The sequence below is a fragment of the Diceros bicornis genome, chromosome 19 (assembly GCF_020826845.1).
Source record: "Diceros bicornis minor isolate mBicDic1 chromosome 19, mDicBic1.mat.cur, whole genome shotgun sequence".
In the NCBI taxonomy this organism is placed as follows: domain Eukaryota; kingdom Metazoa; phylum Chordata; class Mammalia; order Perissodactyla; family Rhinocerotidae; genus Diceros; species Diceros bicornis.
This window is the reverse complement of record NC_080758.1, coordinates 90,865-117,007: the sequence shown is the minus strand read 5'-3', so window position 1 is coordinate 117,007 and position 26,143 is coordinate 90,865. Positions and strand designations below refer to the sequence as shown.

The 26,143-nt window shown below is 52.9% G+C and overlaps 1 protein-coding gene across 1 annotated transcript in view; it reads left to right on the top strand.

The window, feature by feature from the left end:
• Nucleotides 1-230: 230 nt before the first annotated feature.
• Nucleotides 231-26,143, top strand: part of MYT1 (myelin transcription factor 1) — a 69,178-nt gene continuing 43,265 nt past the window's right edge. Inside the window, exons 1-2 of the mRNA XM_058562222.1 lie at nt 231-270; nt 22,486-22,586. Coding sequence (XP_058418205.1) covers nt 246-270; nt 22,486-22,586 — 126 coding nt within the window. The 5' untranslated portion in view covers nt 231-245. The remainder of the gene's footprint in view (nt 271-22,485; nt 22,587-26,143) is intronic.

Here is a 26,143-nt window from a genome sequence, read left to right as displayed (position 1 = left end):
GGTGTCTTTGCTCCCCCCACCTGCAGGCGGGGCTCATTGTCTGTGGCCTGGGGCCCATTGTGTAGGGAAGAGAGCCTCATTGGCAGGGCATCAGTTTGTGATCATCTGCTCCCTGGCCCCGATTGGCTGGATGAGAGGGGGACTCCCCAGGGCCTGGGGACACAGAAGTTTGTACAGCAACTTTTTCCAGCATGAAGTGACTGTGTGTCCAGGCTTCGGAGTGGAGGTGTGCCCGCCCAGCCAGGATGACACTCTGCGGGACCTTCCTGGGTGCGTACCTCCCCCCAGCCCTGCGCATCCCTCCCTGGGCCTGTTCACATGTTTTTGCCAAGATGCCAAAGGGATTAATTAGCTATGTGTCCCCATCAGCTCTCAATGCTCTTTTCTGGGCAGCCAGAAAGGAGGTGACAGACACATGCTCCCTCCTGAGCAAGGCCAGAGCCCTGGAAAGTGGCCCGATGCCTCCCCTTCTAGCTGATCATGTGGCTTGCAGAACCCTGGCAAGGTTGCCCTGTCTGTGGGCTTGCCTCCGAAGGTTGGAGGTGGGAGGGCAGCAGGCAGGAGTGTGTGTCCAGGTGCAGGGGCTACGAGGCTCTGGGGAAGGTGGGGTGGAGAGAAGGCATGAGTGCCCCTCACGTCTTTGTGTGTGTGACCGAGATGTCCACCTGGGACTTACTGTAGTAAAGGAGCTTTGGCTGGAGCATTGATGCTTATGTTCCTATCACATGCAAAGTTACTCCGTGTGTGTGTGTGTGTGTGTGTGTGTGTGTGAAACATTAACACAGTGTTAGAGCAAGAGCTAGTATGTGAGCTCCACAAAAATCTCCCAAATGTGTGTGTTTGTGGATATAAGCGTGTTCACACAGTGTCAAAGGGTTGGGTGTGTTTGACGTCTCAGCATGAAACAGTCTCACAATGTGGCCCAGAGTGTGTGTGTGCGTGTGTGCATGTGTGTGTATGAGAGAAGCTCGCAACTCAGCGAGTGTGAGACAGGCACACAAAGTCATCCCAGGGTGTTGGTGAGAGTGGCTCTCGGTTTTGTTTGCTCCATCTGCCAGAGTCTGCCTGGGGCAGCACCCCCCTCGCCCTCAGCTGTTCGTATACAATATTAATGCTGACCATCTCGGCTCGCACACAACGGCCCTAATTGTCGTCTGCAGCTTTAAGGCGGGCGCCCATCTGCAGGGACCTTTCAGAGGAAACAAGGAAACCCTCGCCCCCAGCTGGTCACCAGAGAGGGCGGCGCCAATCACAGAGGCAGAAAGTGTAGACCAAAGTTACTTGAAAGAGTTTTTATGAAGCAAATGAACTGACACTGGGAATGTCTGTGTGCAGATTTGCACAAGTAATTGCACTTTATTTGAAATGATCTTACCAGCTAAGTGAGCATTAAGCCTGTTTCCCCCAGCTCCCACAAAGCACTTCCTCAGCAAGTGCTGCAGCCACAAGTTTGGTTTTGCAAATCTCCCCTTTTCTCCCTGTGTGGAGTTCGAGGACCCTCCAGTTAGACAGAGATTGCTTTCCTGTGGATCTTCCTAAACTTAAAAGTCTCATGCAGGGGCCGGCCCGGTGGCGCAAGCGGTTAGGTGCGCGCGCTCCGCTGCGGCGGCCCGGGGTTCGCTGGTTCGGATCCCGGGCGCGCGCCGACGCACTGCTTGGCAAGCCATGCTGTGGCGGCGTCCCATACAAAGTGGAGGAAGATGGGCACAGATGTTAGCCCAGGGCCGTCTTCCTCAGCAAAAAAAGAGGAGGATTGGGGATGTTAGCACAGGGCTGATCTCCTCACCAAAAAAAAAAAAAAAAAAAAAGTCTCATGCGACTTCCCCACAGATTTTTATGAAATAAAGCTTAAAGGAACAACGTGCTTCATGCTTAATTATAGAAAAGAAAATATTTTATGATTTAAAAAACTCCTGACAGGTCCTCACTCCATGTGAGAAAGTTCTCTGTTATACCTTGCTGTTGTCACTTACAAGCAGGGGAGGGAGGCGTGTCTGGAACTAACTGCCTCTCCCAGCCTGGAGTTCAGTCACTGCTGCTGAATGCGGGTCCTGGCTCAGAGTGTGTGAGGAGAACAAAGCCCGGCTCTGGGGGAGGGGGAGCTGTCCAAAGTGCTGATCAACCCAGGCGCGTCCGCCGCCCCTCTGCTCAGGCTGAAGGAAGCCGCCAAACCTCAGCAACTTGCTGGCAAAGTCTTGTACTTGCTCCTGTCCTGTAACTCCTCCTTGGTTCTCTTGGTGGAGTCAGCTAAAGATTCTGAACCTTATTCATCAAAACTCATCTTCTGAAGCAGCTCAGTGGGAGCTCCCAGGGCTTCTCTCTAGGTTCTTGGAACAGATTTGAAGTTTCTGAGCACGTTCCGAATGCGAGCCCTGAGCAGCCTCAGGTGGAGTCCAGAGGCCCGTTCCTGACCACCAGAGCTGCCCACCTCAGGAAGCCGTGCTCATCCAGGGAGGAGGTGTGAGATACTGCAAGACTTAGGTTTGCTCAAACAGAATTTCGGTTACCTGAAAAAATAATTATGCTGCACCAGGTCTTTTTGTGGCACATTTTGACCTCTCCCTGTTGTTACGTCTGTTTGTTGTTGTTCCCTAAGTTTGACTGTTACACGTATGAATGAAATACCTCCATGAAACACTGAACGTTGCTGGGAAATACGGCTGATTCAGCACCGGCCCCCGCTTTGATTCCATCTTCATCGAGGAACAATGGCGAGCAGGACTGCCTGAGCCTGCAGACTGCCGATAAGAGTTTAATAGAATTTCTGAATGCCAAAGGTTTGGGATGTAAAATATCCCAGCACTCACAGTGTGTCCAGAGGAGGCAGAAAATGGCTTTTCAGGAGAGCTCTCAACTGAACATGTCCGTCTATGCTAACAGATATGAGCTATGGAAGAATAAAAACAATGTTAGGCAGGCAACGTAGGAGCCTCAAACTATTCTCATTTGGCTAATTAATATTTCATCCTCGGCTTGACCAGTGAAGGCTTACGTTTATTTCCTTTTGCTCAATCTAAAAGATTTCCCTGAGTACCTTCTGTGTTTTATTTGTTGAGAATAATGATGTGTGCTTGAGAACTGAGCAGACTTGCTTCAGGATGAAGCTGGTTGGTTTACGCGTAATGTGAAGCAGCACTGCATGTGAGAAATAATTGCTCATGGAAGAGTTTTAGATGATTTTTAAAGCATGCTGTCTTAGAGAAAGCTTAATGTTTTAGTTCTGTCTCATTTGTGCTTTTGGTGACCTCAGACCTTTAGCGCTAATTAAGTTGGGGTCGTTGTGTTCCTGCATAACCCACTAAGAAATGATACCGACTGTCTGTTGAAATCCCTGCGTTGAACTTCTGAGCCATGAATTTTACTGGCTCTCACGCTGGCCGGTGACAGTCCATTCTTTGCAGGTGTCTGAAATTCAGTTTGTGTCGTGTTTCACAGTACAGTTTCTAACAACCTGATTATGATAATGGACAATTATTTGCCTGATTTATCAGTAAGAAAAGGGAATTTGGATAGTAAGCAAGAATACCTTGACTCTTGGGTACTTTTACCGAGGAAATTTCTACATTTATCCCTGAATGTGGAAAAAAATCACAACCTGACAGATGAGAAAGCAGACAATTGGGTTGCTTAAAGAGTGGGTGGACACTTCTGTTGTGTGTGATATGGATTTTCCTCCTCTTGATTTTCATTGGATAGCTCCTTGCAGGCAGTTTGAAAAAGACTCAAAAAGATAGAGCAGAGAACTTGAGTGGTGTGCTTCCCTTTGGCTGAGATAAACTTAGTGGTTTTAAGATGTAGTGTACTCGTGTCTCAGGGAGTACCTAAGCTCTCTTTGAGAGAGTTTTATTATTTTAAAACTTAAAACAAAAAGAAAACAAGTGATGAAAGAAAAGTATCTTTTTCCTGATCCATTCTTTGTGTGCGCGACTTTATTTTTTGGTCCGTGGCCCTTAGTACCTTTTACGCACTTAAAAAACTGCATATCTGTTTAAGTCACTGATCCTTGAATATGCAGATGAGCCAATATGTAACACTCTTGGTTCATCTGAGTAATAAATTCTGCAGTCCGTTCTTTATGATGGTAGGTCATATTCCTAACCACCAATAAATATTGTAAAGTACTTTTGCTGCAGCCGTGCTAACCCAGGGCATCTGTCATTCCGGTTGCTGCTATTAGGAATTATTGGACTGAACCACTGGTGGAGAAAGCAGAGGGGGGTGAGCATGGCAGTTGTGACGCTCTCTGCCCTTTTGTGTGTTTTGCATTAAAAAACCCCAGTCATGCTGCATATTAATTATGAATCAGTGTGGGCAAATGCAGGCATCTTCTGCTGGCTGAGGCTTGGAGCAGGAGACAGGGGCTCTGCCAGCCTGGGCACCTCTCACTCCCCAAGTCAGCAGATCCATCTCTCTGATGCTATACTGTAAATTTATTTCACCTCGGAGAGTAAACAGATATATTGGAGCCCCAAGGGTTCATGGGTAGCGTATTTACAAAGGAGCCTCTCCGCCAGCCCGTGCCACTGCTGCTAATGAGAGCGGTCATTAAGTAAATGAGACGTCGCCTTTAGCTGGCTTAGGAGTTCGCACACTAAGGGGAGAAGATATTTAATTGAAACCCGCACACAGGCTTCCCCACATGTGACCGCTGTCAGGGAGGCAGCTGCCTTCCCTCTCCTTCCCATCCACCCTGCACCCCCCCATGTAAATTTCATGATTGCTTTCCGTGATGTCATTTTGAAAGAGGACAGACAATAGCTGTGGGGAAAGGTAAGTCAATGTTATGTTCTTTCGCTGACAAAGGCAGATATCCTGTACGTGGCTTTTCCCCTTGGACAGAGACAGGGAGAGGGCGCGCGAGCGGAGTTAATTTCTAAGATGAAGGCTTTCTTTGCAGGAAAAGCAGGTCTGAGAATGGTTTTCTAAAGCTGCTCTGTTGGTCCGAGGCTTTCTTCTCCTCCTGGGTCTGCCCATGGCTGTTTTCCTTCTCTCTCTCTGTCCCTCCCTGGCTTGCTCATGCGCCCGGCCTCTCTGAGAGTCTAGTGGACACCTTGTGTGTCTGACAGAAAAGACATTGTGAGGGACCTTGTATCAAGACGAGAAACTTTATGTGCATTTCTGGAAGAGGAACGCAGATCCATCTGCAGCCGTGGGACCCAGCTGCTACGTGCCCGAGGAAAACGCTGGTGCCTTAAGCAGAAGACCTCTCTGGAGCGAGAACTCAGAGTCGGGGTACCGCGTGTGTGACCCCCCCACCCAAGACACCAAGTAGAGATGGTCATGTGAGCATTCTGTCTTTGCGTGTCATGTATTGCCATACTTAAGAAACAACACCTAGGGTGCTTGTGTCTGTGGGATAGACGCACAGAACTGAACAGTGGCCGTTCCTCTCGGCTCCTTTTCTTGCATGTGGTGGGGTTCATGAGTGCTGTTGTTTATGGTGTTAGCGTAACCGCATTTGCCTATTTAAAACTAAAATTTAGGTTGGCCAAGAGGTTGGCGTGAGCTTTGAGCAGTGTGATACTGTTGCCTGTGGGGTAACGTGTGCTGGGGCCGTGGACTTTGTTCTGTCTGTTGGGTTTTCTCTCTTCTTTGTGAATCCGGAAAGTAAACAAACCCACAGCGGCTCTTGCGTGTGGTGTGGTGGGCCTTCACCGTGAGCATCCCACCTGCTTTTTCTGAGTCACTAGGGCTTTCTTGTCTCAGCACCACCTTTGCATCAGGGGACATCATTGGCTGGTAAAGTTGGGCATTTAATTTCTGAAACAAAACATCTGAGAAGTGGGTCTGGAAGCGGGGTGCGGGCTCACTCTTGGGCCATCAGACTGTGTCACAATAATGGCGGTAATGACAGCGATTATCATCATTATCCTTTTGGGAGAGAGAGATGGGAGAGGGATTTTGCCCTCGCGGCTTAAAAAAAATCAGAGAAACTTGAGAACATTTCTGAGGCTAGTGGCTGAATGAACAAAAGGCAGGAGGGGTATTGGGGCATACCTGGAGGGGGTGAGCCCTCAGCCGTGGTGTGATAGGGCGTGCTTGGACCCTGCCTCCTCAGGACTCTGGCAGAGCCTGCCTTGCCCTTGCTCTGGCCTGGGGGAGTGTAGGTTGTCCTCGCCTAGGGCTAGGAGGGCGATGGGGAGAGGCCCAGTCTCCTCGCCACCAGGGCTCCCTTTGCATTGGTCTGTGGCTGTGATTATCACCCCCTTCCATATGGCCCCGTTAATTAATGGTAAACAAAAGAGTCAGAGAGCAGGGATTGGAGTTTTGTGGTGCCAGCGGGGAGGGTATCACCAACAGGGCAGGACCGAACCGTGCAGAGGAGGCCAGGTCAGTGCTTAGAGAGGTTTGTTTATGAAGAGGAGGCAGCTTCAGGAACGCTTCTGTCCTGTGGATCTGGAGACTTAGGCCCCTACAGGATCCCCCGTCCCCTGGGCACCTGGGTGGCACTGGATCTTACAACGGCATTGGTGAAGAGTTGGATGTGGAGGCCCTTCCATCCTGGAATGGCCTGGACTCTGACTCCCTTGGATCACAACATGGGCCTGGGAGCTCACCCAGGGCAGGGGGCTGCTTCTGTCTAAAGAGTAACCCAGGGGAACTGTGTGACCCTCAGGTGTTGCCCACAGGTGTGGAGGCAGCCCCCAATATTCGGAGCCAATGCTCTGGCCCTCTTGGAAGATTCTGGCAAAGGCAGCAGTCACCCATTGCCCTGAACGCTCCTGGTGCCTGAGAGAAAAGAATCTGCTCTGAGATGACACCATGCAGTGGGCAAAAACTTTGGGGCTCCTGGGGTGAGGGTCACAGCAGCTTTTCCTGGGAAGCCCTGTCAGTGCCCAGAGGCATCAGGGAGAGGCCGGCAGAGGGTGTGCTGGCACGAGTGTGCTCAGAGGGCACCCAGACCTGCCCCAGGCAGCGGACCCACAGCTGTGCCGCTCTGGCTGGAGCCTGGCCTGTCCTCCTCGCCCTGACCGCTGTGGCCATGGGGGTGCTCTCCCTCGTGCGACCCAGAGCTCAGACCTCTCTGCTCTGGGCCCCGCTGTCCTCTTCTGGCCTGGGGTCACTGAATGTGCCCATGAGGACGTGGGTGACTCGGTGAGCACGTGGGTGGGGGCAGAGGGGATCGCGCCAACTCTGGTTGAGGAGATGGGGGCGTGCGTGCAGCAGAGCTGAGCTGACCCCCCTCCTGGTGGTGCCCACGCCTGGGCATGGCTGCACAGTTTGGAATGCTGGCTTGCCTGGACCAGTAGAGGGCAGAGACAGCAGGGTGCCTGCAGACTGACAACGTGGCAAAGAGGTACCCCTGGGCCTCCCACAGCTGCCCCGATGGCGGGGGGCAGGCTGGTGGGGGCCGAGCTCCTTCTGGGTGGACTTGGAGCAAGAGGCACATCTGCTGTGGTGAGGAGGGAGTGGGCACGGGGCCCCTCACCCCGTCCTGGGTGGGGATGATGGGACCAGGAGAGACTAGAATACCGTGGTCAGCTCTGGCCCAGAGTGGACGGGGAGGCAGGGCACTGGCCCAGCTGGCAGGGCCGCGGGGTGGCGGCCAGGCAGGGGGGGCGCCGGTAGTCACCTGATCCTTGTCAGGCAGGGCCCTGGGCGGCCAGTCAGACTTGCCCTTTACCCAGACCCGCACCGGTGCCGGCCTGGAAGTCTCGTCCCAGATCCCTTTTCTTGGCTTTTATCCTGAGGAAAGCTGTCAGGAGAGCTGAAAGGGGTGCCTGGCTGGGGGTCCCCTGCAGCTCCCCCAGCTCCTAGATCCTCCTCTGTTCTTTCCTTGTGAACTCACTCATGAATAAACCAAAAGTTGGTTATCTACAAATATAATTTTGACAGGAATTTTGTGGTGTGAGTTTACAGGAAAATGGTCTTCGGGAACCTGCATCATTAGATTAGTCAGCCTGAAAAATGCTGTGTTTCCCAGAAAGGATGAGAGCAGCTGCCACTGGGGCTGCCCCCCGTGGCCTTTCTGCTCTCTGAGGACCCAGGGCCTGTCCTCTCTTGGGACCCCCTCACTGGGGGCAGCCCGCTGTCCAGCCCAGGGTGCTTCCTGGGGTCTGTAGGGGGGATGTCTTGAGGTTCTCAGCATACTTTCTGTCTTTCATGGACAGCTGAATTTCCCCAAATATTGCTTAAAAGAAACCTCAAAACAAAATGGGAGAGAGATGTCTTTCGCGTGACTTAAAATGCTTTTGCTCTCAGGCTCCATCCAGCTTGCTTTAGAGAGAATGGATTAATAAACACTTGCAAGTGGGAAGCACAGGGTGCAGTCAGCTTCTTTTTTATCTTCAGTGTCACTGGCGCTGAGCCGGACCAGTTCAAGCTCTTTCCCCCTTCAGTTGGCTCCTGCGGGGAGGAGCACAAGAGCTTTTCTTTTTCTTTTTTTTTTTGAAGAAGATCAGCCCTGAGCTAACATCCATGCTAATCCTCCACTTTTTGCTGAGGAAGACCGGCTCTGAGCTAACATCTATTGCCAATCCTCCTCCTTTTTTTCCCCAAAGCCCCAGTAGATAGTTCTATGTCATAGCTGCACATCCTTCTAGTTGCTGTATGTGGGATGCGGCCTCAGCATGGCTGGAGAAGCGGTGCATTGGTGCGCACCCGGGATCCGAACCCAGGCCGCCAGTAGCAGAGCACGCGCACTTAATCGCTAAGCCACGGGGCCCGCCCAGGTGAGCTTTTTTTGTGAGAAGAGATTTTCTTACCCATCTCTTCATCCCTTTTTCATTTTTAAATTTGCACTTAAAAATGCAATGTTATTTTAATCAGATGGCATGGACATTTTAGTCTGCCCCAGCCAGGCTGTGTCAGGACGGCGCCTGCGCGGAGGGTGTGCATGGGCCAGGTCCTTGAAGGAGTGGCATGCGCGGCGGTCCTGCTTTGGTCAGGGTGGCTGGGCAGGTGCAAGTGCGAATGTGCGATCTAGATGTGGGGAGGAGAAGCGGACTCGCCATATGGGCCAAGCTGCTGACAGACGAGCCTGCCGGGCCCCCACCTCACCCTCACGCCTGGCTTCACACCTTGATCGTGCTCAACATCAGTTTGAGGGCTCAGGCAGAAGCCATCTGGGTCCTCTCTTCTTTTCTTATTTTGTGGCCTAAAAACTACACATTAGAAGAGCAGCATGAGCAGGAGGGTCCCTGGAGTTCCAGGGCCAGTGGGCTCCTTTCACCTGCAGCCCACAGGCCCTCCAGGATCCGGGCTGACCTGCCCCTGCCTGGGAGGGAGGAGGGTCCCAAGTTCTCTCCGCTGGCACGGGAACTTGGAGGCGTTGTGCTCCTGGCGCCTGCTTTAGAAGGTCCTAGAGGGTCCCTGCGGCTCCCAGGCCTCAAACCAACAGCAGCAAACAACTCAGGTGTGACGCCCCAGGTCTCGGTGAGCCAGACCCACCGCTTCAAGGGCCCCCAAGGCACCGTCCTCATTTCCCTGTGCATCTGGCTGAGTTGACTTCAGTCTTTACACCTACAGGGTTTATTGAACTCTGAAAATAAAACAGCTTTATCAGTCATCCTCTGTGGGCAGCCCAAGTGGTTCCAACTGAAGGTGCTGCCTGTTCTCCACGAGGCGTCTCATAGACTTAGAGCCTCGCCTGTGACATAAATAGGGTGCTTGGGGACAAGGGCCCTCCTAGCCCTGGGTTTCCCGGGACAGTAACTGTTCTAGGGCCTCCCAGAATCCGTGGTTCAAAAGCGGCCTACTCACCCACAAGACTGCTAAAGTGAACAATTAATTGGTTTGTTAATCATCAGTTTGCACGTGGAACTGTGTAATTTCTCACACAGTCTACACTTACCAAAGTTTTGTTTAGGCAAAAACAGGGATTTGAAGTTGGGAGGGCTTACCACGTTTGACACCGTTTTCATTGAGACTGGGCCATCATCTATAAAATGGGACCAGAAATATGGCTGGGGTCGTGAGGGGCAAACAGACACGTTTGACACTGTTATTTCAACCCCTGTGCCTGGGGTGTGATGGCCCATTTAATTCCCATTAATATGCCCTGTGGGTGGACACTGCTATTGCCCCGTTTTACAGACAGGGCGCTGAGGCTGGAGGCCAATTAGCTTCCCAGGGAGAGGTGCAGCCTGGATATGAAAGGCTTCCAGAGGACCCTCCCTTCATGGCCCCCCAGCCCTGCCCAGGCCCATTGCCCAGCCCCATGCCCAGCAGCCCAGACAGCCCGGGAGGTTGTCCTCAGACCGCAGTCTGAACTCTCTTGCAGCTCTCTCATCACACTGCATCGGCCTCATGGGTGTCCCTGCTTGCCTTTGAGGAGAGGCTGCAGGCCATCAGGTCTGGGGCCCGCCTGGCGGGGAGGCACCCAGGGTTTGGTTCTGGTATAGACCCATGTGCGGGCCCGAGGTGCCCTTATAAACGCAGGGCTCCGAGTTTTCAGTGCTGGGCCAGACGTCTCCACGGATGGTTCTAAATTTTGGTTTTGATGTAAGAGGGAAAAGTGAGGTGGGATGAAAAGCTACTTAAACACTCAATTGAGGAGTTTTCTGTTTTGAATTTTCCCTTGACCATCTGCTCCTTCTTGGGGGTGAGCTCTGCCTTCTGGTGGGTCGAGACCAGTCACCGGGACAGAAAGCCCTGCTGTGGTATCCAGGCTAGAGTGGTGCCTCTTGTTACTCTTTAACGGTCTGATTTGTTTTGGCTAGATTATTTAGATTTTTGTGTAATCTCATTTATTTCCATGGAGTCCACGCCCCCGCCCCAGCCGTAGGTGGCTTCTTGGGGTCTCATTTTGCACGAAAGCAGGTTAGCTGTGAGGGTCTCCTCCCCCAACACACACAAACCAGTAATTTTCACAATTGGAGAGAGTTGTGAAGACCTGTGAGCTTGCCGCCTTCTCTCGTCTAGTGGTTCTGATGCTTCCTGGAAATGTCACTGAGGCCATCAGAGAAGCCCATAGAGAACCCGAAGTCCTGAAGTTGGGGGTCTCCTTCCTCAGTGCATGACCCCAAAGGGAGAAGAAAGGCATCTCAGGAAGCCCTGTAGCCTCCTCAAAGGCTGCTGGAGCATGTCGTGAGGACTCTGGCTTTGCTAGTCCAGCTGCAAATCACGCATCCTGCTTCTAAGTTCAGAACCTGCTGCTGTGTGTGGGGTTCCCTTCCTGTCCCAGGGTCTGAGCTCTCGTGCTGGGCTTGCAGCCTGCACCTCTGTCATCTAGAGGACCCCAAATGGGCTCTGATAGCACAGTCAGAGTCGACGCTTCTGTGATGCAGGACGCATTCCCAGAGAGCACTCTGACGCTGTCGGGATCTCATGCGTCAGCGCAGGGGGCGTGACATCTGGGACCTGGTGGGGCTCTGCCCACCCCGCCCGGCCCCGCCCCTCCTGCCTGAGTCACTCAGGCCGGCCACTGCTCTGTGTGAGCAGCTCTTCTCTGCAGTGCTGGCTGAACACAGTGCATCCAGACTGGGGGCCACACATATGCACCCCCCAATATTTCTAAGCCTAAAAGACAGCAGAGTGGGTTGTTGCTGGGCAGTGGTAGGAGGCCCACAGGTGGGTTCTCCCCACCCCAGAAGATCAGCCATCACGGGGTGGGGGTGTGGGAGTGCACTCTGATCCTGGAGCTGCAGCTACAGTTCAGCTTTCTGGGGAGCAGCTGCCTGAGGTCAGGAGCCTGCGGCTGCTCTTCTCCGTCCCACAGGAACAGGAAGGCTTCCATTTCCTGGAGCTGGAGGGGGTGGGGGTGGGAGAAGGGAAACCGGGCCTTGTCAAAGCCATTGCGGCGGCCGGAGAGCCCTCTTCTTTCTGAACTGGACATGAGCAAGAGCACGGACAGACCCTAAAGGGAGATTTGAGCAGCTTAGTTTTAGTCTTTTTATGCAAAAGAGAGCCTGTTCTAGTCGGGTTACCTTCAAGAGCCTAAATAAAATGTGGTTTCAAGGAAGAAGGAAGTGTCCATTTCTCCTCTCCCTGGGCTGGGCAGTTCTGCTCCCGCAGAATTCCAGAGAAGGCCCCTCCCAATCCAGGGAGGCCAATGTGCCCTCTGAAGGCTCCAGAGGCTTACAAGGAGGGTGCCTGAAAACTAGCCTGTGGGTTCCTGACCTGTTGGAGGAGGCCTGTGCCATCCCTTCCTGTTCCTTTGTTTTCCTCTGTGCACTCCCTTCTGCACCCCAGGATTGAGACAAGCAACTCAGGGTGTACCTGGTCTGTAAAGTGTCTCTGACTGTGGCTCAGCGAGGCAGGCCCGTGGGTCAGCCTGGCCATCCACCACCCTCCTTTCCTGAGCACCTGCGGTGACCCAGGCTCTGGGCCTTGGTGGGCAGCAGACACGGACACAGATGATGGGGGAGAGGGTCCTGCGGGGGGAATTGCGGGGGCCGGCTGTGGGCCGGCACAGGTGATAGAGTGGACCCCTTCCATGGCTCCTTCCCTGGCCTGTGGCCTGACTTGGTCAGTGGGGTGGGTCGGGGGAGTGGGAGGGAGACTCACACCTCAATGCCTTCTGCACACATGGTAGCCGCATCCATTTCCCTCAGGCTCCTCCCCTGGCTTCTCCTAGCCTCCTGTTCTTCTTATCTTTCTTGTTGGCCTGGGGGGGTCTGGGAGGACTCAGGGCTCTGGGGAGCTGCCTCCCCCTGGCTCCTCCTCTGAGAGTGGAGCACATGTGCCTCTGAGATCTTGGAGTGTCCTGGGGTCTCACAGCCCGGATGGAGGTCGAGATTGAGGTCACTAGTGTTGACCCCCAGTGTTGAACTCCAGTTGGGGTGAAACGTTCTCGCAGGAGTCCCGTGTGCATCCGCGTGGAGCAAGCAGTGCGTGCTGAGCGGTTTGCTGGTGCCGCTGTGTTTCCGGCACCTGCCAGGTTAAAAGAAATAATAATAATAATACGAGAAAGACTCAGCTACAGTAACTGCCTGCAGCATGCTATTTGCATTTTTAAGGAAACACTTCGAGACAGCCTGGGTGAAAGGTCACTATTTGCATATAAATGGAAAAGAAAGTGTCTGATGCTGGAAGTTACATCTGTATTATTTTCTCAGCAGTGAGCTGCTGTTGGAGAGATTAAGGGACATGGCTGCATTTGGCTTTTATTGAACAGAGAAAGTACCAGCGAGGCTGATTTAGAAGCAAAATAATGAGAGAAATGTGCAAAGCTGTAGAATTGCCAACTCCCTCTACCCCACCCCTCTCTCCTCTCATTTTCACCTAAACTCAGCAAAAGCAGGTCTGTCTTGGCTCCACTCAGCAGGTCTTCACTTTACTTCTCTCTGAATTCCAGCTAAAAAAAAAAAACCAGAAAGAAAAAGAGCAAAACTTGCCCTCACTTTCCTCTCAGCCCTGTTTGCATTTCCTGCCAAAAGCTGGTCCATTGAGTGGAACGCCCATGCTGCCTTGAGACCCCCAAAACCCAAGAACAGAGACCCCCACTGCAGCTCGGCTCTTCCAGGGCAGGGAGCCAAGAAGGGGGCCCGGGGGCCGAGAGAAAAGCCGCCCAGGTTTGGGACCTCTGGGGTGCTGCAGGAAAATTGTAGGAGGGACCTGGGGGGTCTCGAGGGTGTACCACTTTCCTTGCAGCCCCTGCTTGGGACCCACAGTGTCCACGGCACAGGCACCACCTCCTTTTGGATTTTCAGGGCTGTCAGACTCTCCCAAGGGCCCGTCCTGCCCTGGCTGTCCCTGAACTTTCCAGGAGGCCCCTGGAGGGAGCCTTGGCCCAGGACGTGTTAGCTATTGTGTGCTTCACTTCGAGGAACAGTCCTGGTACTGTGGAGGGTGGAGAGGTGCAGCTGGAGGGGCCTGGGGACCCCCGGGTCCCGGCTTCAAGCTCTCCTCACAGAGGCCTCCACTGACCACCCGTTACTGAAATCACACCCCCATGCCCCGTTATTTTTAAAAATATTTCTTGAAACAATCTCAAACTCACAGAAACAGGACAAAGCTGTTTTTCCTGAACCACTTGAGAGTACGTACACTTGTCAAGTCTATGCCCATCACCCAGAACACTTGTCTGTGTGTTTCCGACAAAGAAGACCCTCTCCTCCAGACTCCCCTCACCGGCGTGGTCCTCCAGCCCTCATGCGGCTTCAGACTTCTCCAGCTCCTCCAAGGACGGGCTCAGAACCACGTGGCCTCTTGGTTGTCTTCGTTGGTCATGACCTTCATCCTTTTGAAGAGCACTGGTCAGTTTTTTGTAGAACGCCCCTCAATTTGGGTTTGTCAGCCGTCCCTGTGGTTGGGCTGGGGTTGTGTGAAGACCAAGTCTGTGGCTTTTCTCCCTGCGTCCTCACACGGATCCTCTGACCACTGGTTAGACAGTGCTACCCAGCATCTCTCACTGCCGTAGCGACGCTCTTTTCCCCTTTGCAATTCATCAGTATTTAGGGGGAAGGTCCTTTGAAACTATGGAAATACCTCATTCGTCATCAAACTACCAATTTATTCATTTTTATTGATATCTGTATGGACTCATGATGTAGTTTATCCAGTGGGTTATAATCACTATTTTGATGCTCAGTGTGTCCCTGCTGGCCAGTGGAAGCCCACAAAGCTGGCTTCCGAGTCCCAACGCATCTCCATTGCTCTTGGGGTGTTTCCTTGCTCACTCCAGGCTCCGGCTTTCCCTGCCCCGGGCCTGGAGCCAACCCCCAGGCACTGGCTCCTTTAGTTCCGGGAAATTATTTTTTATTATTTAATTCATACTTTTCCTCTCACTTTCTTGGTTCCTCGACCTGGAACTCTAGAGTCACTGCTAGGTCTGACTCAGTTTTTCCTTCTTGTCCTCCATCTCTTTGTTTTTTTTGTTGACTTTTCTAGTACATTTCTTCAACTCTATCTCCCAACTCTTCCATTGGATTTTTCATTTTGGTTTTATATTTTATTTCCAAATTAGGGAAGGCAGATGTGACGGTATTAAGCCTTCCCAAATAATTCCTACACCAATCTCCACCTCCCAACACTGCCTGGACCAGGCCACGTCTGCTCTGTCCAGCTGTCACTGGTCCTGTCCCTGCTCCTGCTCCTGGCCGTCGTCCACACTGTGGATCGAGGGAGCTTCCTAAGAGTCGTATTTGTTCGTCCAGTGCAGGCTCCTGGTGCGCTCCCCCGAGGCTCTGGCCCCCAGGTCTAGGGAAGGTCCCGGGAACAGGCTTCCGGGGTGAGGACCTCACTGTGAACTTGATGGGATGCTCCTAGACCTCCTTCTGCAGCCCGTGGGAGCTGTGTGACAGGGTGTGGGCCTGTGTGCCCTCCGAGGGCCTTGTCTTCCAACCTCTGGGAGCGTGGTCCTGACTTCAGGGCTTCAGAGTCAGAAGCTGTCTGGGTCCAAAGGGTGGACTTCTGGGCTGTGGTCTCCCCAACTGTCTACTGTGACCTGTGGTCAGTTTTGTGTGGGCCTTAAATTGTTTCCACGCTTTTATTCTAACCCTTTTGTTCCTGTCTTTCTGGGCTTTGCCTTAAACCTGAGTAGCAGCAAGGAGGGAATGGATGAAAGTTGTGGTGAAAAATAGGAAAAACATTTTTCCTTTTAAATGGCAAAAGACATTTATACTCAATTCTAGGGCCCAGCTTTTCAATGGGTATATTCAGTTTATGGCTTTGAAGTGGAGAGGAATAGAGAGGAGGAGGAACCTGCTTTGCCAAAATTCCACTCCACATAAGGACTAATGAATGCTGGGGAGGCTTGCCCCCGCCAGACCCTGTGGCAGGTGCGGCTGGAGCATCCGGGGCGTGGCAGCCCAGGGACGCACACGCACAGGCAGGACATTGAGCCGTGCGGTTGGTTTGTTATGGGAGGGGGGAGATTGGCTGCAACCCTGGGCTCGGCAATCAGCTGCTGACACATCTCGATGAGCAGAGGTGAGAGCTGGGTCTGTGCTGTTCTGGGTCGTGACGCCAGAAGCAGTTGTCTTCTTTTGGCCTGGGTTGGCCCAGCTGCCGTGGCGGGGGGGCTGGGGGGTGAAGTCTGAGGTGCCTCACTCTGCCCTCCATGGCCCACATCACTGCCATGACCCATCCTCCTGCTGCACCCCTGGGCCCAGCCCTCCCTGGCCCCCAGGATAAGGAGTGATGGGGAGTCCAGGCCGGACCAGGACACAGGCTCACAGAACCCTGGTTGGGACAACAAAACGCAACCCGTGTGGACCTTCTTCCATATGCAAGAGTCCCCAGAGGTGGCCTCACTGACCGGCCACAGGCTTCCGGGCCAGTGACCCACACATCATGGCAGGAGGCAGTTCATCTCTTGTCGGGCAGCTCCTGGGTCAGAAGATTATTTTTGATGTGAGCGTCCACTCGATGGCTCTTCTAAAGCTCCAGAGCACACCAGACCCTCCTCCCGCTGGACGGCCCCTGACGCCGACCCTGCGCTCCAGTCCCCTCCCTGACCTGGTGTGAGGCTGGAATACCTGCCTCCCTTGTCACCCTCCAGGTTCACTCCCCGGGGCTGAGCAGGACCCTGCACGGGGTGTCCGCCCTGAGCAGGCCTCTGCCCTCTGTAGAGTTGGTCACCACATGTCTGGCCCTGAGCCTGGGTGAGTGAGAGCTCCAGCGGGGAGGCCGGGCGCCGAGGTGGTGTCCTTGAGACTGTCCCGCTCAGCTCCTTGTGTGTGCCGTGGACTTTCAGAGAACAGCTGTATTGAAACAGAGTTTACAGGTCATATGATCCCCCCGTTAGAAGCGTGCAGTTCGGGCCGGCTCCATGGCTTAGCTGTTAAGTGCACGCGCTCCCCTACTGGCGGCCCGAGTTCGGATCCCTGGCACGCACCGACGCACCGCTTCTCCGGCCATGCTGAGGCCGCATCCCACATACAGCAACCAGAAGGATGTGCAACTATGACATACAACTATCTACTAGGGCTTTGGGGAAGGAAAAAAAAAAAAAAAGGAGGAGGATTGGCAATAGATGTTAGCTCAGAGCCGGTCTTCCTCAGCAAAAAGAGGAGGATTAGCACGGATGTTAGCTCAGGGCTGATCTCCCTCACCAAAAAAAAAAAAAAAAAAAAAAAAAAAGCTGACCAAAAAAAAAAAAAAAAAGAAGCATGCAGTTCAGGGGTCTCAGTGTATTCCTAGAGTTGTGCATATGTCACCACAATTTCATTTCAAGACATTTTCATCGCTCACAAAGAAACCCCATGTCCATTAACAGTCGGTCCCCATTTGCACCTCTCCCCCAGCCCCCAGCAACCACGAATCTACTTTCTGTCTCTATGGATTTACCATTTCTGGACATTCCATAACTATGGAACTGTACAATATGTGGTCTTTCTCGTCTGACTTCTTTCACTGAGCAGGATGTTTTTGAGGTTCACCCACATTGTACCATGTGCGAGCACTTTAATCTTTTTATTGCCCATACCATTTAGTCGTATTTCTATCATCCACTCAGCAGTTGATGGACATTTGGGTTGTTTCCACTTTTTGGCTAGTATGAATAAAGCTGCCGTAAATAGTTGTGTACAAGGCTTTGTGTGGACATCTGTTTTCATTTCTCTTGGTCTATACCTAGGAGTGGAATCCTTGGGTCATATGGTGACTCTACGTTTAATATTTTGAGGAATGCCAGATTGTTTTCCAAAGTAATTGTGCTATTTCACATTTCCATCAGCAATGTGTGAAGATTCCATTTCTGCATATTCTCTCCAACACTTGTTATTTTCTGTTTTTTAAAAAAAATTATAGCCCTCTCAGTGGGTGTGAAGTGGTGTCTCGTTATGGTTTTCATTTGTGTTTCCCTGATGACTAGATTTTGAGCATCTTTTCACGAGTATATTGACCATTTGTATGTTGTCTTTGGAGAAATGTCTATTCAAACCCTTTGCCCATTTTAAAATGGGTTTATTTGTTTTATTATGGCGTTTTAAGAGTTCTTTAGGTATTTTGAATACAAGTCCCTTATCAGATATATGATTTGCAAATATTTTCTCCCAGTCTATGGGTTGTCTTTTCAACTTATTGATGGTGTTATTTGACTTACAAAAGTTTTAAACTTTAAGTCCAATTTATCCATTTTTTCTTTTATTGCTTGAGCTTTTGGTTTCATATCTAAGAAACCATTGCCTAACTCAAAGTCAGGAAGATTTACTCCTATGTTTTCTAAGAGTTTTAGCTCTTACATTTAGATCTGTGATCCAGTGTGGGTTAATTTTTATGGTGTGAGAGGGGTTCAACTTCATTGTTTTGGCTATTCTGTGTTACTTGAATTGCCTTATGAATTTTACAATCAGTTTTTCAATTTTTGAAAACAAAACAAAACAGCTGGAGAGGTCATAAATCGTCAGATTCTGGCAAGATTCATAAAATAACAGTGGCAGGATTTGGGACCCAGGACAGTCCCCAGTGTTCATGCTCAAGGAGCTGATAGCTGAGAGGGGAGAGGAAAAGCTGAGTCCTGCAGGAAGCAGATGTTATGATCAGGGATGGGAGTCAGAAGAGGAGGTGGTGGGATGGCCCGGGGAGCAGAAGAAGACTGCGTGGGCTATGGAAGAGAGGCTCACATGCAGAGGGAGGTGGGGAGTGTCCACCACACGGAGGGAGAAAATGTGTAGTGGTGCATGATGAGGATGTGAGGTGGACGTTGCTGGTGACCCTTCAAGGACCGCTTTTTGGTGGAGGGCTGCAGGTGGAGGCCAGTTGGAGTGGAGAGTGAAGAACAGAGTTAGCAAGTTTGAGTCCCTTAAGAAATGCAGGTATGAAGTGGGTAGAGATGGAGAGGTAGCGGGGCTGGGATGTGGAGTCCAGATGGATTGTATTTTTTAAACTTGAGCTCCTCCAGCTTGTCGAAGAGTTGAAAAGCCCCAGGAAGGGTCCAGTTGAGAGGGAGCGAAATATTCGAGAGGAATATGAGATATTGTTGGTATTTCTGGGAACTTTTAATCGGTGCTGGGAAGGAGGAGATATCAAGCCCAGATGGAAAGGTTGGCTTGGCAGGGATGCAAGATCCCTCCCTATGCTGGTGACAGAGTAGGGGACAGGGGGCATGAGGCTGGGGGCTGACGTGTCCCACTGAGTGGTGAGCGTCTCTGCTAGGTGTGGGAGCATGGGAGAGCCAAGACGTGGGCTCCCTCCGTGTGAAGCCCCTTCCCTGTTTGCATGCTGGCTGGGGGGCAGATAGTAGGAGCTCCCGGCTCAAAGGCAGCCAATGGCCACCAGAGACACAACACCTAGTGAGGCTCAGAAAACATTTGACTTCCCACAGTTACTCTCCCCCTCAGCCTTCCTGTCATTTGTTCTTATTTTGAGGTGGTGGGGAAGGTCTGGCACCGAGGAAGAGGTCGGGCTGTCAGTGCTGGGGCAGGGCTGGGTTCAGGGTGGTCTAGGAACCCTCCAGGAGGACATAGCCTTCTGCATGGGGCCCTCCAGGAAGTGGGGTTGGAAGTGGCCACAGACACCTGTGTCAGGAGGGAGAAGCGTGTGCTATCTGCGGGCCGGGGGCCCCAGGTGGGCCAGCGAGGTCCCTCTGGGATACCCGCGGGGGGGCACTGCGGGAGGGGTGAGTACTCTGGCTCCAGGCCTATGTGCTGCGGTTTCACAAGAGATGTTGGTTGCGTCCCAGGCCCGACTGGGCTGGTTGCGGGTCTGCAGGGACGCTGAGCTGGAGAAAGTGGCATCAATCGCAGAGGGGCGGGCGGGCTGTGGCCTGGGTCAGGGCTCTGGCCCAGGGAGGAGGCCGCCAGTTGATCTCCCAGGAGACTCCTCACTCCAAGGACGTGCGTGCATCTGCCAACAGGCCCTGGGTGCTTTTCTGAGCTTGTCTGCCATCCAGAGTCCTGTAAACGTGAGTTTGGGGGCCTCTGTGAGGACAGGCGCTGGGGCATTGGAGCAGGCAGGGTGCGCAGTACAGGGGCCCTAGGAGAGGTCACAGCCAGTGCCGCCGTCCTTGCCACCTGCTCCCAAGTGGCTTCTTTGCTATTTGTGTCCGTCTATGAGCAGGGACTCAGATGAACCCATTAGAGACCTAAGAACCCAAAGAAAGGGTGAGTGTTGAGGAAAACCTCTTCCTCCCTTTGGATTCCTGGTCCTAAAGGCAGCGACATCTTCACGTGTTCACTGTGCACCAGCCGCCAAGAGGGCACTTTTCACACACGTTCCAAACCTCTGAATGGCTCTTTCCTCCCACTTCGTGGATGAAGAAGGTGACTCGCAGGTCAGGTGCGGGAGCAGGAGCCAGAGCTGCTCTGCCCCGCCCCACCCCCGCCGCTGCTGAGTGTCCACAGGCAGCGTGACTTCTGGAGGGGCATCTTCATGGGACGCCCCTCATGTTTCTGTGCAGGGCCTTCCTTTGGCCTGGGGACTCTGCCTTAGTTGTGGCACGTGGGGGCTTCACGTGCTTCCTCTGTGCAAGCCAGGGTGCTGACTGCTTCGTGCGTCCAGACAGGAGGGGTCTTGTCTGCAGTGGGGCCTGGCCACATGCAGGTCTCAGCTGGAGACCAAGAGGGTCCCTCAGTTGTTTCCCAGCGAAGGAGAAGCACTGGTGAGCTTTACTGGGCTTCCAGTAGTGGCTATAGTTTGCTACCAAAAAATTCCCAAGAAAAGGAAGGGATTGTCTCACGGTAGAGCCAGGTCCTGTGAATGAGACCCTGGTCTTGGGGGTGTGCCTTCTTTAGCTTCACTCTGCAGGCGCCAAAGTCATTGCCAGGGCGTGGCTCTGCTCTCTTGCGCAGAGGAGGCGGTAGCGGCTGTTTAGAGGGAGCGACGCTGGAGCAGATGTTCTTAAGGCCTCAGTGCTTTGCCTGAGCAGGTGTGGGGCTTTGAGGGTCAGAGCTGACCTTCGAGACTTCACTTCCAGACGCCCCAGGGCAGGTGAGCGTGGAGAAGCACCTGGGAGCCAGTTACCTCCCATCAAACAAAAGCAGAGGTCCCTCTGCAGAGACTTGCGCAGTTCTCCTCTGCTGGGCCTCTCGGGGAAGCCAGAGAGACCTGGGGCAGAAGGAGCGCAGGGGAGTCACGCTGGGCGGGGGCCGAGAGGGAGGGAACAGCCCTGCTCACAGCACAGACCTGGGACCTCGTGTCCTTCCCTCCAGCTGTCAGCAGACGTGCCCCAGTTACCGCACACGTTTACATGGGTGACCATGACAAGAAATTCTGTTGAGCCTTGCAGATCAGCCCAGCGCGCAGGTCTCCGCAGCGTCTTCTCGCCTGGGAGGTACGTGGGGAAAGTGAACCCCATGTGCTTTGTGGCCCAGGTCTCACGGCTTCCACCCTCACCATTGTAGATGCAAGAAGAACTCTCACCCCGTCTTCGAGTGTGAAACACACCACGTGGCCAGCATGGTTCTTGTGGATTCACCTCCTGAATTTCCTCTCTTCCATCCCCACGAGGCAAGGCTATCTGCTTCCTCTTCCCCCGTCATGCACTTTGAAGCATCCTCCTTGTGGGTTCAGGGCTCTGGGTGACTCCCAAATGCTACTCCCACTTTCCTGTCATAGGTTTGGTAATTTGAATACCCAGTGGGTGGGCCTGGTCCCACTTAGAGCATGCTAATGACCATTGGGGACAGGGGTGGGAGGGGCGGCACACTCACACCTCTCTAGTAGAGGCCAGACCTCACAGGGGTCCCCTGCAGGTGACCCATAGCTCAGTGAGGGGGAGGCACACAGTAGGTGCCAAATCCTGCTGGTTTTATCCATTCCTTTGAAGACCTTGCATTAGGCCGTCTCCTTGACAACCAATCTGCTTCCCTCTGTGTTTGTGCTCCTGGAGGTCACAGGAGGCCCTTAATGGGATTGAGGCATTTCCAGACAAGAGGATGCTGTGGCCAGAGCTGCCTGAGGCAGGAGTGGTGGAATTCTAGAAAAACAGCATTTAGGGACGCACCTCAGAATCGTGAGGTGAAGAAAGATAACGGGTACCACAGCAGTGTGCCCGACCTGCTTTCAGCAGAGTCCAGACTCACTTCCAGGGAGAAGCAGAGAGCAGAGGGCAGGGAAATGCATTTCCTGTTTTTATTGTTGGTTACTTAATGACCTTCCTTTGAAACGCTGCAATTGGAGAAAGCTGGTTGTCATAGAAACAGGGAGTGCTGTGCAGGGAATAGGTACACGATGCATTTCTTTGTCATGTCCAGCTGATGCCTTGGGCCTCTGCTTCGAAGTGTGAATTTATGGAAGGAATTAAATATTAACTGGAGGCATCGCCCTGGAGAGAGGCAGAGACACGGGGAGAGGAAGGATGCCAGGAACCGGAGCAAAGGGAGGCAAAGCATTAGACCTTGTCTGACTGGACCAGCCCCCTGGCTGGAGTGGCTGAGCTGGTGGAGCACCACACCCATAAAACATCCGCCAGAGCGGGAACGATGGTGCAGGAGCGCAGGGTACTGGAAGCCTCTGAGGAGTGTCCCAATCAGAGTGGCTTTCCTCAGAGAGCTCTTGTCTCTCGTCCCCGGAGCAGCCACGGGGCTGTGAACTTAACGCATCTTTCTGGGGGAAGGGGGACTGTATAAACGCCGTGTGAAAGAGCGGCCCGAGTTCCTCGATTTCTCCCCTGAGCTAGAACAGAGGGCGTTCATGAACTTTGCTTTTTCTGATCCTCAGAAAATGAGTTTCGGGGCGAGCTGCTGAGCCAGAGGTGGACACACGGAGGCAAGGCCAACAGCTGCAGGACCTCGAGACTCCTCCTGGGCAGACACGGCAAGGTGAGGCGCTCAGAGGGCAGCCTCGCCCTGGCCCAGCTCTGGGCAGAGGTTCTCACCCCCGGGGAGCGACTTTGAGAGCACAGAGGTGACTTTGCTCCGGTCACCACCAGTCCAGCTCAGGCAAAGGATATTGGGGGCAGGAACATCAGTGACCCGGCCACTGTAAGATCAAGGGGAGAACAGTGACAGAACACTGTAGAAATCTCACCTCCGCCCAGGTCCCTCCTCTGAGGTCCAATCACACCCGGGCTCCCTAACATCCTCAGTAACTGCCCTCTATCCTCCCTGCTGTTAGCTTGGCAGGCTGAGCGTCCCTGATAGACGTTGCTGCAGGAGTCCATGAGGTCTGCTGACTTTGTTGATTTCCGTCTGCCGGAGTGGCGGCAGATGGGGCTTGCCCTGCTCATCTCTGCCTAGAACTTGCTGATGGAGGTGACCCCAGGAGTGCTCCCAAACCCAGGATATCACAGGCCCTTACAGCCACGCCAAGGCTCTCATTCTAGAACTTCCCATGGCGTGCCCTGGGGTCTGGTGACCCTCAGAGATGGAAGTGGAGGTGACAGCAGGCTTGATGGGCATCCCTTCCCAGATCCCAGATTCTGATCTCTCATTCTCTTGACATGTAGACTCTCTCCCTCAAGGATCCAAGCCATGACCTGGGGCACAGCCACCAAGGAGTGAAGTCCCAGGGTGTGGACGGAAGGGCTACGAAGTCTTAGGCGGCAGCCTCATTTGAGGGTGCTTATACTTTACTCTTGCAGCCCAACATTCTTCTATTGAGTCTGGTGACTAGAACGTACATTTTAGGGGGTCTGTTACAGAGCCTCGTTAAGCACTCATTGTGCTTTTGTTCCTGTGGGACGATCAGTACTTTGCCGAGCCCCGTTGCAGCGTGAGGCAAAAGGAAAAGTCAGTGATTCCGATCCTGTCTTTCTTTAAATTTTCGGTACTTTGTTCCTCATGGATTTTTTGCGTTAATTTTGATGTTTTAAAATATTGCATTAAACTATTATTTATCTTGATCACTGAGGTTTTGCTTCCCCCTTAAATTTGTACCTGGGCAAATACCTCACTCTCCTCACCCCATCCCAGCCCTGAGCATACAAAGAGATCATGTGACTGAAAAAGTTACTTGATTTGAGGTCAGGGGCTCTGGGTGATGCGTATCCACAATTGTTGGAGCATATGAGGGACGGTAGAAGTGTTGCTGTCTCCCTGTGGTTCAGGCACGACAAGCTCAGAGAGTGCGAGACCCGCCATGAACAAGCATGATGGCCCACACTCAGGTTGTCCCGCAGCATCGGCTGTTTCACAACTGCTCCATTAGAGTCATTTTCCTCTAGTTTGGGCAGGTAGGGCCTGAGTTACTGTTCTGAGCAGAGACGCTAAGATGAAGAGTGGGCCGAGAAGGAGAGGGGATGTGCCTGTGAAAGGGTCAATTTCTAGGACTGTGGGGCTAGCAGGTGGCACTTTCTGACTGAGGAGCCTGAGAAGGCCACAGTGCAGGGGGAGCGGTGGTCACGGGAGAGCAGAGAATCAGCCAGCGATGAGGGGACTGGCCCTAGACAGGGGGTGGGTGAGGCGAGGAGCTCAGAGCCTGGGCAGCAGTGGGAGCAGAGGAGGCCTGTGTAGAGGTGGTCATTGCCTGCCTCTGGTTCAGCCTCTGAGTTCAGCACTAGGCATGTAGACAGCTCAGAGGTGGGTTAGGGAGGGGCTGTTAGAAAAGGTTGGTGGTTGTATTTTTGGAGGCATTGCTGGGCATTGTGCTTTTTTTTTTTTTTAACTTAAGGAGAAAAGAGGTCGTCATTGATGGTAGCTCCTTAAACCTCTTCTTGACCTTGAAGAATGAAACATTTGGGCCCCGAGTAACATAATATTCAATGGATGAGCAGAGCTATGCAATCCGGAGAAGGTTGGTTGCCTGGACGTTTAGCCTTCTTCCTGCTACCCCGAGTGGATGCTCCTGACCAGGGAGGGAGGTGCCACTAGGCGTGGCCTTGCTGACCTGCCTCAGTTGGTGTAGCTAGATTTCTACCCCTGGGTAGGTAGGTAGAAATTCCATTTATGTTGGAGTTTTAAACAGATGGACCCAGACATGGTTGCTATATCGGGGTGTCTATTTTGTAGCTATAATTTTTAATTTGGGGGTTGGAGTGAGCCACAATTGCGTGCTTAGAGCTGTCAGGAGAACCCCTCCCAAGACATGTGTTAAATAATGCTCCATGGGGTGTCCTCTCTACAACCCAGAGAGAAGGTTGGTCTATTCAGCTGCCAGTGGGTTGAATAATGGGTGGAATGTCAGGAGAATTTCAGACACACAGTGGGACATCCCCTAAGGGGGGACAGAGCTGTCACTGCAAGGACCCTTCTCGCTGTGATGCAGTGCAGGGTGTCAGGGGGTGCAGGGGTGTGGGCATGTGGTTTAGCCTCGGAGATCAGAGAATGGAAAGCAGGATGTGTGCTGAGGGGTCCTGAGGTACCAGAACTTTTACATCTTTGAAGCAGAAGTCTGCTCTTCGGGCTGATCCCTGATCCGGCATGCAGGTACATGCTCAAAAGAAAGGGAAGCCGGAAAGTTGTGCAGGAAATGGGACCGGGGATGGGGGGCTCTGAAGAAGTCCACTGGAATGTGTGGTGAGGAGAGGGAGCAAGGAACATACGTGAATGCTGCTCTTAAGTTCTTAAGTGGAACTTCTCCCCGTGGTGGGAACATGGATCTGCCATGGCTCTGCTACAAGGGCCTCACAGCAGTGGTATGCGAGTTGCTTTGCCCTCCGCTGTGCACAAGTAAGAGACTAAAACAAGCCCAGACCATCGCCCATCCTCCACCCCTTCCCTCCCCTGGAGAAAGGGGAGTCTGGGCAGGTGCTGTCGGAGCCAATGGGGCAGGCAACGGCCGGTTTTCTGCCACCTCCTGTTATGTCCCTTTGCCCTTCCTTCTAGGCAGGGCTGCCTGTGGTCTCCTGGGAGTCAGCAGATGCTCCCCCCACTTCGTCAAGGTCTTCCAGGAGGAAAAGTATCTCGACCCTCCCATAGGGACACTGTAATCCGTCTAATCTTGTGGATTTAAAACATTGTCCTAAGTCCATTCTAATTCTCCAGCTTTGCTAACTGTTGGAATGCATTCTAAATAAAATGAAACACTAACCTGTCTCCTCCTCCAGCCCAGGGCCGGGGGTGAATGTGCCCCGTGGTCTCAGGGGCCTGGAACCCCCGCACAGCTTGAGGCTCCGGGCTCTGCTGAGCCCCTTCTCCAGCTCCTGGATCTCAGAGATGTTCCTGTCTGTTCCCATTTGTCTGTCCGTCCATTCTTACGTAATATGTGTATATTCTTACATAATACGAGCATTGAATGAGGCCATGGCAGCTGGCTCTCTGCAGGAGAGACAATGACCTCAGAAACATGAATGAGATCGAGATGTGGACCATGAGGGAAATGAGCAGGCACAGGGTGGAGGGTGAGAGAGAGGGGTGGGAAGAGGGAGGGCACAGGCCTGACTGTTGAGAGGTGCTGGCCACCCAAGGATGGTCCTTGCTCCCCGGGTCTGGAGCACCTC